Source organism: Caretta caretta, chromosome 1 (genome assembly GCF_965140235.1).
Source record: "Caretta caretta isolate rCarCar2 chromosome 1, rCarCar1.hap1, whole genome shotgun sequence".
In the NCBI taxonomy this organism is placed as follows: Eukaryota; Metazoa; Chordata; order Testudines; family Cheloniidae; genus Caretta; species Caretta caretta.
This window is the reverse complement of record NC_134206.1, coordinates 287,706,551-287,718,798: the sequence shown is the minus strand read 5'-3', so window position 1 is coordinate 287,718,798 and position 12,248 is coordinate 287,706,551. Positions and strand designations below refer to the sequence as shown.

The window sequence follows — 12,248 nt, the reverse complement described above, 5'->3', positions numbered from 1 at the left end:
AATGCTCTCCCATCAGCATATCTCCACTTTCCCACTGTACGTGCCTTAGAGCCAAAATTTAGGATTTTATGCCAACGTAAAAGAAGTGAGTCGACTCTTGCTGAACCCTACAGTGAGTTGGTGCAGTACTGGGGGTTTTCAGTTCTAATAATTGGTACAACCATGAGTGCCGCCAGCAGAACCCACTGTAATAAAGCACTATAGCAAATTGGCTATATCCTCCAAGCTAGACAGGATTGTAAAGTCAGGAGTGGCATTACAAATGTTTTCTGCAAGTAGAGTTTATTACTTATCCTTCCACGTTTATTATAGAATCTCCTATAAGAGGCCCCAGGGATTGTAAACATTTTACTTTCCTCAATCTGCATATGTATTACAAATGTATTAAAACAAACCCCCAAGTCCTTTGTACACACAGCAGATTTATTCAGTGAGTGATAACTGGAATATCTCTGTGTGATAATTAAATAGCCTTTCTTCAAGATTAGTCTCATCCCAGGCTGATTCTGTGGCCCAAGGATAACCAAAAGCGCAGAAGAGGTGAAATTCTACCTTCATGGACAAACCTCAGAACAAATCACTAATGACATTTTGATACTGGATTCATTTGTCTGATTAATTCTGATTGATTCAGATTTTCTTTCTGAACATCGTTGCTTTTTCCCTTATTTGTTTTCCTCTTTTTTTTTTTACATCATATTTTTAGGCTTCAATTATCATGTTTGACTTAAAAATGCAATTTGTTAACAAAAGTCACTGTTGGAGTAGAGCTCCTAAAAGCATGACTCCAGCTTCAAGTTAAATCTTATCCAGCTGGTTCCATGGGGCCAATAGCCTTACCCACACTGAGAAGAACCTAGCTCCAGGAGTACCCCAGTTTGATTTTAGTGGGGCAAGGTATTACTCGGTGCGAGGAGAGCTATCCAAGTTTGGCCCTTAGTGATCAGTTAGCTTGGTCAATTGGCACAGTGTTTTCAGGGTAGGGATCACTAATCCAAGTTTTCAAGTCTAAGGTACACAGTTCGTAAAATCGTTCTGTTCCCATTAGTTGCAACATTTCCTCTGTAGTGGAAACTCCATTCCTTCACAGCCACTTTTCGAGGTGCTCTTCCCAGCTGACTTACAAATTCTGGTCAATAAGTCCATTCCTCTCCTTAATCCCTAATTTTGGAGTATTTAGTGGCCCTAGCTGTACCTGGTTGATGACTTTCAAGGTGTGATGGAATGCACCCTTCTATTCACACCCTCCAAATCACTGTAATAGTCTTTGTGCAAAATATGCCTCATAAGGTATCATTTGAAAACTAATAACTTGCTGGTCAGTAATATCATGGTGAAATGTGTGTAGCAACATTATATATAAAGTTACAAACATAAGCTGAAATCATGACTGAATTGTGTTTACCAGACAAGTCTGGGGAGTGGGAAAACCTGTTTCTCAGAGTCTAAGGACAAGCTGACCCCTCTAGCCAGGTGTCATCAGAGCTGATGGGCAGTCACCTGTCAAGTGGCCATTCTTTGGCAAGGAAAGGGGGCAGCAGCAAAGATCTGCATCTTAGAAAACAGCAGCATGGAATCTCTTTCACCACCAGACTCCTTGACACCAACCTCACAGCAGGAGTAAATTTTATCTAGGGTAACCCTCAAGAAAATACATTTCAAAGGGTGACTGAACTATAAAAGCATGGGGCAAAACCACTCCAAGGTATCTTCCCCCCCACCCCCTCCTCACCTAGGGAGACACAATAAACAGCTGTTGGACTTTGGCATCAGAATCTGGCCTTAGAGTTTGGTCAGCAGTGTTACTGGAAATACATGGTAAGAAGCCAAGTCTACTTTGTTTAGTTTTAGTATTAGGAAGCATTTTATTTCTGTTTCTCTTGTAACCATTTCTGACTTTAATGCCTTATATTGTACTCACTTAAAAACTGTTTCCTTGTAGTTAAATAAACTTGTTTTATTCTTTAATCAAAGCTAATCCAGTGTTGTGAACTGTGTGAGTAACTCCATTTGTTGTATATTGATCGCCTTAGAAGGCCGACTGACCTAATGTACCTGGGCTGCCCAGGAGAGGGGTGGACAGTGCAGGACACACATTTTGGGGGAAAATTGGAGAGTTGGAGTGTGTTGGCGTCACCCTGCAGGTAGCAACCCAGGCTGGTGGAAGCCAGAGTGTGGCTGGTGTGTTACTGATAGGCTGCTGGGGTCAGCATTGCTGGACCAGGACTGCAGCTGTACACAAACACACTGTGACTAAGTTAGTTAAGTTGTGACCTGCATGTTGTTTGGCTGTTTGTGAGTGGCCTGCTTGGGAGCTACACCACCAAAGCATTGTGAGGTATCCCAGGTTGCAGGGCAAGGGTGACACAGCCCCTCACTGGTCTGGATTGCACCCTGGCATGTCATACAACATGTCTCGCATTTGCAGCTCACAGTCCCATTGACAGAGTGCCTCTATCAGCTTCTCTTTGTTTAGGTTTTTGTGCTGCGATTGGGAATTCTTGCTCTGCTTAGATCTATGAGCTGTTGCTCCTTTTTAAAGTCGTCTTTTGCCCTCATCTTAGTCTTACCCTGGAAAGAAAGAAAAAGGGGTTTTCTCTTTCATTCCGTGCTCCCCACCCCCACCAGTGTCAGAACATATGAGCGTCAGCACAGCTGTATCTCTCTGTGAGCCAACACTGTCACCTTGTGCCCACCATTTCCCATGTGTTGGGACTGCAGCCTGACAGGGCCACGCCTTCTGGGAGAAGACGCCGTAGTCTGGACCCCTTTTGACCAAGAATCCCAAGCAGCATAGGCATTAGGCATTCTTCCTTCACTGCCCCTTCGTGAAGGCTGAAGGTGGCCTCAGCTCTTTGAGGCAGTCTGAGTGAAATCTCCAAGCAGCCTCAAACGAGAGTGGTAAGAAAACCAGAGTTTTTTGAGACGGGGAAGTCAAATTAAAACCAAAGAAATGTGGTTGTACACCATAAAAACTATTCTTACATGTGTTATAGGAAAATAAGCAAAGTCTTACCTTTCTGGAGGATGTTCTACCTCCCCTGGTACCCTTTTGCAGGCAGCATGTCAGAGGCTATGTCTACGCTGCAAAACGCAGGTGTGATTGCAGCACGTGTAGGCATATCTGTGTTAGTTTTCATTTCGCTAGCATGGGTACCAAAACTGTGTAGATGTGGTGGCACAAGCTAGCAATCCAACTACATACTCAGGGTCCCCGGAGGGCTTGTATTCAGATTGGTAGCCTATGCTGAAGCCTGCGTCACCAGATCTACACTGCTACTGTTACTGTTACCTGTGCTAGCTAGATAATAGCTATGCTTACCTTTGCTACAATCACATCTTCGCTCCGCAACGCAGAGTACCCAGACAGACAATTTTTTAAAATCTTCCCTCTTGTCGCCATACCCACAACAATTGTTTCCCAGCCAACCTCACATCTCATTTTCAGCGGAACACCCCACACTCATGGGGCCTGTGCCCTTCTTTCTAGCTTCCTGACTATGTTTTTACATGTTAATTGACCCGGGTGGAGTTGCTAACCTGAGTGCAGCTCATTGCTTTGCATCTGAATTTAAAGAGCGGGCTCATGTAATTCTTATAATTCTCTCAGTGATCATTTTCCTCTTTATCAAATATAAAATGGTAAATTCATGTATAAGAATATGATAATATCCCTTTAAATAATTTGTGAGCCCTTTAATGGTGCTCTCTATATTTCGTATTTTAGAACCTTCCAAAAAATCAGTCAGAGCAGCAGTAGCATGTACTTAGGCCTGGCATGTCAGTGTACATGTAGTAAACATGTTAACATGTCATGTACACAGAAAATTATACAATAAAAATAATATACGTTTAAAAATAGGACCTCTACTGAGTACTCCAATATCTGATACGTTGCACAGATATTTGACATTGAAGAAAAAGCTTAGTATGCCTTTGGCTCATTTCCTCTATGGAAAACTTTTAAAAGATCAAGTATAAGACTTGAATATCTCTCTATAATGAATGTTACAATTCATCACTACTGTAATTTGTACAGATGCGTTCCAAATTCTCTGATAGGATACAACTGAAAGGAAGTGGGCTCTCTCTAATTACACCTTCATTGCCCTAACTGAATCCGGTTTTCAAGTTTGCTCGCTCGCTGTTTTATGTATCTTATTCTTTGATTACTACCCACTTTAAAAAAAAAATACTTAGTCTTAACTTCCCTTGCAAGTTGAGAACCGAGAATGGGGATGCTCTTTGTTAACCATTCATTGTCAAATTCCACTCTGTTAGTCACACTCTGGTAGGTACAAAGTGTGACAAAACAGCATAGTATTTTCTGAGAAAATGTTTTAGATTTGTGTGCTATCATTCAAATATCAAATATGGGGGGGGGCAGGAGGGGTTATTATAGTTCTAGTAACTAATTTACTGTCTCAGTATGATCCAGGAACACCCAGGAGAGTGCACTTCACTTGCTGTCCTGCTGAATATGCCAAGTTCTTTTGCTGCTGAGGCAGAATCAGGGCCCTGTTGTACTAGACACTGTGTAAATGTATAGTGACACAGCCACTACTGTCATGAACTTAAAATCCAAAGGGCTAATATTCAGTGAACTAACCATCTCCCACTGATTTCAATGGGAGGTCCATAGACTCTAGGGGTTGCCATATCAACACAGACTATCCATCATTTAGCCTGGAATTCTGTCTTTCCTGGGATGTTTCAGGGAAGAAAAAAAAGCCATAATATATTTAATGAATTCCACAGTGAGGTATGTGGGGAAGAGGCAAAAAAGTTTCGTCCCGACTCTCCTGACCTTGAAGTTTGTTTATCTTATAATAATCAGAAAGCAACAGTATACCTGGAAATCAGAGGATCAGCAGCTGATGAGTAGGTTTGTAATCCCTAGGCCAGGATCTCCTCTCATTTCTACCAGTCTTCCATCAGTATAATTCCACTGACTTCAGTGAGGGTGCTTCTGATTGAAACCACTGAGGAGAACCATGCCAGCTATATTCAACTCACTGGGCTTAATAACACCAACATGCAAGTTATTGGTTAGTATTTTAAGCAGAGCACTTTATGGGAAGACAAGCATCAGGTGGCCCTGGTGCAGAGGGGTAATGTTTGAGATGTCCGGATAAAGTCAGAACCAACATCAGTTCAAATCCTTTTCTGGGGTTTGAAAAAGTTCTGTTCCCCTCTGATCGTCATTTGTATGTGTGTTTCTGCACTTTGTGGCTCTGATTGTAAAAACAGCAGAACTGTCCCTGTATCATGAGGCTGATTTAACGTTATTACCGTCATTACAGTGGGAGCAGAAAGAGATAGAAATGAGAAAACTTGTCCATAAGATTTCCAGACGAAGTTTTCAGATTTGGGAGGTGCAGATAAACAGCTGATATTTCAGGTGCTTTATCCAAACTGAGTTTCTAAACCTTTTGAGGGTCCCCTATTGGAAATTAACAAACCTGCTACAGACCTGAATACTAAAATGAATTGGTCACTATGGAAATGGAATTGGCCTCTGCCTAGGGTAAAATATTCAATAGTGCCTAAGTTCCGGTGACTTTCGAAGGGATTTAGGCATGTTTGAAAAGTTTACTCGTCGTTTCCATTGGCACTTGTTTTGTTTTCTCTAGCAAACCACAGATTGACGCTACTCAGTATGGCTGATAGAGTCTGCTGCTGTGAAGTCCCGTACTCGGCAATCGTAGCAGTTCAGGAATGAGAAAAAGGCTGTGTCTGTATTCGGAATTTGCCTGGATTCTAGCAATTGATGGCAATCCATAGTTAGGCTGTAGCAAACCCCTAATGCAGAGAAGTGGCAGAACTGTGGGGAAAGGGGTTGTACTGGCACAGACCCTGCCTATGTTATATTTGACTGTTACCAATGCTTTGTTTCAAGCATTATAATTCTCTCCACAGCCCCATGCCCAGTGTGGTAAAAACTAAAAGTTAATGAGTTAGAATGTTTAAATTACACTTTAAAAGTAATTATCTCATTTTGATGCAATTTGACACCTACATTTTAGAGTACTGATGTAGTGTATTAAGTGATCATTTTACTGCTTTTCGTAAATCACGCTCCGATGTTGTCACATTGTGCTATCTTTCACTGCTTTATATGGTAACCTAAAATCCCAGACCATTTTTATCTGATTGGGTTTTTCTCTGCAAAATACTTCAGATAAAACACCCCGGCAGAATGCCATGAATGTTGATCTTATATTTGCAAATTAAAGTGGTGGATGAAATGGAATGATCCACTTAATCATTTTCTGCCACTGTTACAAATGTAATGCCATATAATAAATTGGTTAGTCTCGAAGGTGCCACAAGTACTCCTTTTCTTAATGCCATTATTGTTTCCAGGTCAAATGCCTTCCATTGAAGGATGAATTGATGCCTGTTTGATATATATATAATTTATTCCTCCTTTCTTTCCTCCCTCCTTTACAGACCAGATGATGTGCTGCTTAGGCGTACCCACGATGAGACGGTCCTCTTGCATTGCTTTCTCTGGCCTCTGGTTACTTTCCTGGTAGGAGTCCTAATTGTGGTCCTGACAATCTGTGCAAAGAGCTTGGCCGTTAAAGCCGAGGCAATAAAAAAGAGGAAACACTCATAAATGGAAAAGTCACTGAAGGAAAGGGAAAAAGTTGTAAGAAAGTCGAAAGTGGCAAATTGGACGCACCTACATGTCTAGGGCACCCAGACAGGCCCGTTGCCAGGGTTTTGTCAAACTTTGGTGTTGCTGATGCCTGAGGATTATTCTTGGGGGACAGCTTTATGAAATGTCAACTAATTGCTTCTTCTGCTATGACAGTAAACAAGAATATTCCACTAAAAGATTCTAAACTGCACCAAATATGCTGTACTGTATTAGACTAAACTTGAACAATGGCTAGTTTAGGTCTTAGTTGTACTGAGGGACGATATCAGAAAACCCGAAAGGTGGTGAATTTCATCTTTGCAAAACAATCTTTGTTGTTAGTATTTGGTATTCAATATTTAAAATATTATTTACTTTATCATAGACTGTATTTCTGAAATAATAAAGGATGTTGGTTTTGGTTTTTACCTTTTCTCAATTCAGTTTTTTTAATGTAAAGTTCTAAAGTAACATGTTCCACTGATTTTATTTTTTTTCACTGTGCTGGAGAGTTTCATTTTGAAATTGACACTTTAACCTGGGTCTAGACAAAATTCTTCTTTCATCCTCGGTTGTTTATCTTGCAAAATATTAAGATCTCTGAGGAATTTTTCTCTTGTAATTGGAAAACAAATACTGATTTTTATTTGAAAGAGGCAAACAATGCTGGGAATAATCCTATTGACTCAATAGCATTCAGTCCTTAGCAGTTCTATAGTATTCTGTTAGCGTTATCAGCTTCACAAAGTGGTGATATAAACCACACACACATCGTTTTGTAGTAGAGATCCCGCTAAGATGCTGTGTGACACTTCTAATCACATACTTAAATTAGAAAGTTCTATGAGCCATGGAGTCGGTTTACACCACTTTGTTCAAGTGATGGTTACAAGAATAAGATCTCTACTTTTTACAGGCCCTTAGTGCATGTAACTAAACTACCATAGTCACAATCACTCCATTGCTGTGTACAGCGCTAACAGTCTCAGCAAAAGGATGTTTTTCAACATCAAAAATAAGATGTACTAGTAACTGAATAACTCAGTATCTACTTTCCATATCTTACCCTTCCATGTCCAACTTCCAGCATCGTAAACCTCAGGGATATTTATCCTAGTCGGGTTAGAGAATAAACATAGGAGGCGCATTTTAGTTCAATGCAAAGCTGTCTCTGCCTTTGTCACAAGTCTTATTAATGAGATCCCACTTTTCAGTATGTTTCTGATGTACATCATATGATAATATAGTATATTTTTAACCTTCGTTAACAAGTCTGCAACTCTAAACCTGCTCTTTATTTTTTTAATCTCTATCATTCTTAGTGTTGATTTAAATATCTAATTTGTTGCTTCCGGGCTCATCTGACAATTATCCATAGAAATGTTTCCCCAAGAAAAAGCAAACTGGACTTTAAACCCTAGGAAACGTTCTGATGACATAAGGTGGTTTCCATTGTCTATTATCCTTTCCGTGGTTATTGTACAGATAATCAAATATTCAAATGCTTTAATAGCTTTTTATTTTGGAAATTGGCATACAATGGGGACAGCATGGGGTAGGACCCACGGCTGTGATTTAGGAGGTCTGCAGTCTGTTCCTAGTTCTGCCTCTGCCCTGGTATATGCCCTCCAGGATGTCACTTAATCTTTTTGTGTCTCAATTTCCCCATCTGTCAAATAAGGATAATTTTACACTTCTCAATAAAGTGCTTTGAAAGCTAGGAATGAAAAGTGGTACATAAATGGGGTATCCATAATTCTCTGCTCAAAGGCTCAGTCACCAGGAAGTACACCTTTTGTCATCCTTCTCCTCTGGGTACAGTCTGAGTCGGAGGTTGTGATTTTTTTCAAACTGCCTATGGAAGTTTGGCATCTTTTGACAATACAAGCCTGCAGAGGACGTAGCTTTCTATTCAGCGACAGTGTCTAGACTCCACGACCTCTGTTTCATGTGCTGCAATCCTGTTGCCTTAGCAACACGCTACCTTAGCAACAAACTGAGCCGTTCCATGGGTTTTATGGTCACACTGCAAATCAGAGAAAATTGCTGTCTTTGGGCAGGTTTGCCATTTGAGTGAAACAGTGGCAAGCCCGCTTTCTATGTTTCCATTGACCCCCACTGGGCACGACTCACTACAGGCAGTCTGTATAATCTTTATTCGACGCACATTAAAATATCTTTGTTTTTTTCCAAAGAAGATAGAAAAATTTGGTGAGATTCATCCAGGGTTTGAGGCAGCAGCTTGGTTCTCATAAATCCAGATTAACTAAATCCTCTCTATCTTTGCTTTGAAAGCTCTTGTGACTGAATTGTGTGGCTGATTCCCTGAGTAAAGGTAAGGAGTGACTTGAATCCCTGTAGTCAAACCTAGTTTGTTCGAACATCATAGCTGTAAACCTGCTAGAATTGTGATTTGTGGACACCACTGGGAGTAAATCACAGTTCTCAGGATGATACTAAATCACCTTTCATCTTGCAGAGCAGTTGCAGCATGAGTAGACATAGCGAATTCAATTGGAAAGCAAAGAAGGACAGTAAGTATCTTTCCAGCATGCTCTACAGGCTGTGGAATAGACGAGGACATCATTAATTCTATCACAGCCTTTGCGTTGGTGATATAGAAATTTCCAGCTAATCCCTACTCTTGATGACAGCCTCTCGGGGTTTCCTACCTTAAGATTGTTTTATTGATTCCCTATTGGCTTAGTATATTTTCCAATACTTGTTGCATATTGTACCAGAGATCTGCTAAGAAAGCGTCGCATTTTAAGCAGATCAGACTGGTCTGTGTTCTCCATTTCATTCCATATTTATATTGCCACTACTTGGAAGGACTCTGTTTCATCATGCTCTCCAGTGCACAGCTTTATTAAAAAATGTGCATTCTCTTTCATGTGCACCAGTTTGTTGATATAATATTCAAATCCAGTAGCTTCTTGTGCTTATTTGAAATTATTTGAACATTGTTTCTTTGAGTCCACCTTCTCAGACATTGTGTTTGCCATGTTTTTGTAGTTGTAATGAATTAATAAACATTCAGGGGTGGATTAGAAAAATTAACTACTACGTTAAGAAGCTTAACTCAATTTACATGAGCAGGAAAGGCACTTCTGATTCTGTCTGCGTAGCATTCAAAAGTAAGCACACACACTTTGTAGTGTAAATATAGCCCGTTGTGAGTAAATTGTGTGTTCTGTGCAAAATTGGTTGGAATTTGAGAGCTATATTTCCACAGTCTGTCTCATTAAGGCTGGTCCTCTGTTCACAAGTCAGCTCTGGTGAGCCAGCGGGAGTTTGAGCTACTTAAGCAGTGGTCTTTGTGAGCTTTGTTGCCTTGGGTTGTTACAGGGTTACCAGTAAAGAGTTCCGGTTTAAACAATATTCTGATCTCTTGAGTGTAATCTCTGGTGAGGGAGAACTTCACTAAAGCTCACCAGCAGAAAAAAAAAGTGGCATACACCAAAGGCCTGAGCCATAGCCCATTTCAATGGACTCTGAGCTGGGCCCTAATCAACCAAAATGTGATAGCCAAGCATTACAACAAAACAGTCATTTGGATACTCCTACCTTGGAACTTCACAGAGCTGGTTAATTCTTTTAGTGAGAATTAGACACCATAAAGATGACATGACTGGATTTTCTCAGTTTCTAATGCTGTGGAAGTATAATGGAATTTTTAAACCTGCACTTACCTCTTTTATCCTCTTGTAGCCCTTTGCCTCAGCTCCAGACATACAGAAGCTATCCTTCCAGTACCATATATGTATACGTACAACTGTGAGGCATATCAAACAAATCTCTGCTTTTGGTACAACGAAGGGTCTATATAGCTTGCTTATCCTCCAGCGTCCAGATGACAGAGCAAAAGGAAAGCTCTTGGTTTAATAAGTGAGATGCCAAAGGGAAAAATACATTAAAAGTCTTTAAATCCCTAGCAAATGGACCATTCATTATAGCGATTAAATAAACTTCAAGAAGTGCAAGTCCCTGGCAGCAAAAGATGTAATTCCTATTCATGACACACAGAGTAATGGATGTATTTTAAATGTATACCAGTGAGGGAATAATATAGATGCTGGGATAGTGTGGACTGCATGTTTATAAAAGGAGTGGATTGCTAAAGGATCTTTTGTCAATATTGCACATACATGTTTTTAAATAACAAATATCCATTTTTGCAAACTTTTACCTGTCTACAAATATTTGAGGGACCGAGGTGAAACAGAAGGAATTATCTAGAATGGTGCAAAAAGCATCAGGGAGGGGTTTATAATAAGTAACCTGTTAGACTGTGAAATAGTTTCCCAAGAGAAGCAATGGAAGCTTCATTGCTGAAGTCATTTAAAACATAGGGTAGGTTTGCTTCCATATTTAATTTCCATGAAAATCAGCAGTCCCTTTCCTCAGCATGGAGCAGCTGCCAAGCCTCTATTAAACTTAAAACAAAAGCTTTCCCTAATTTTGCCATCTAAAGAAGTTGTTAAGATGATATGTCAGACTAACTATCATCTGTACCCATGAAAAGCATAAAAAACATGAGCAAGAAAACCTTGGAAAGAATGATTGTGCAATCAATCAAACAGTCTTGGAAGATCACAGCCTTGCTGAATGGCTCAGACTGGAAGTTTACAATTAACTGGGAGAGGGTAGGGAGTGTACCATGTGAAGCGATGTTCTCATATAAAAGCGATTGCCTACATGTGCAATGTTTGATTCACAGTTTTATCATTCTAATGGAGGTTTGCAATCTCATAGTCCAGAAAACCACTTTCTATTCATTATGCATACATCCTGTAGATTTTAAAAGCTAATGAGAAAAGTAAATAGAATTACTCATCATACTGTATAACTGTATGTGAAATAAATATTTTAAAAATGCACAACCTATTTCCAAAGAGTCTGTAATGCATAGATTAATCATCCTGAAAATAAATTTCCCAGAAAGGAGACTGACTACTAGAAGCTTCTCTGGTACTGTTTATATAAAGGGTAATTTGCTGAGGAAGAGTCTTTAATTTAATAATATACAGCAGTATAAAATATATGCCAAGCTTTTTCATAGCTTTTTGGCTCATTCCAGCTTTGAGTTTCATTTGTTGCTCTCCAGAAATAGTATAGGAAAATCAATTCTCACAAGCTGGTTCGATGTCACATACTAGCTTTCACCAACTGACATGTTTCCTAGGCAAAGCAATTTAAATAAACAGAGTTCTTATAGTTTGAAGAGAGTCTCAGAAGGACCAGTTCTCAAAGGAAGTTAGTGCGTTCATTTTGATCTCAAAATCCAGGAGTGCCAAAGCAGGGCTGTTCAGAGACCAGTGAAGTTTCCTTGTCTTTTTTCAGAGTAGCAGCCGTGTTCGTCTGTATTCACAAAAAGAAAAGGAGTACTTGTGGCACCTTAGAGACTAACAAATTTATTTGAGCATAAGCTTTCGTGAGCTACAGCTCACTTCATCGGATGCATTCAGTGAAAATACAGTGGGGAGATTTATATACACAGAGAACGTGTAACTGCAGCCTGAGGACAAATCCAGATTGGGGGGTGTTCTTGCTGGTAGGCTGAAATAAGAAGCAATTTCTAGTCCTTTTTCAGGGAATAAGC

The 12,248-nt window shown here is 40.0% G+C and overlaps 1 protein-coding gene across 1 annotated transcript in view; it reads left to right on the top strand.

Annotated features, from left to right (window-relative positions):
- KCNMB4 (potassium calcium-activated channel subfamily M regulatory beta subunit 4) overlaps positions 1–7,074 on the top strand; it is a 36,570-nt gene extending 29,496 nt beyond the window's left edge. The window contains exon 3 of the mRNA XM_048835791.2: positions 6,454–7,074. Within this exon, the coding sequence (XP_048691748.1) occupies positions 6,454–6,622 (169 nt within the window). The 3' untranslated portion in view covers positions 6,623–7,074. The remainder of the gene's footprint in view (positions 1–6,453) is intronic.
- The last annotated feature ends 5,174 nt before the right edge of the window (positions 7,075–12,248 follow it).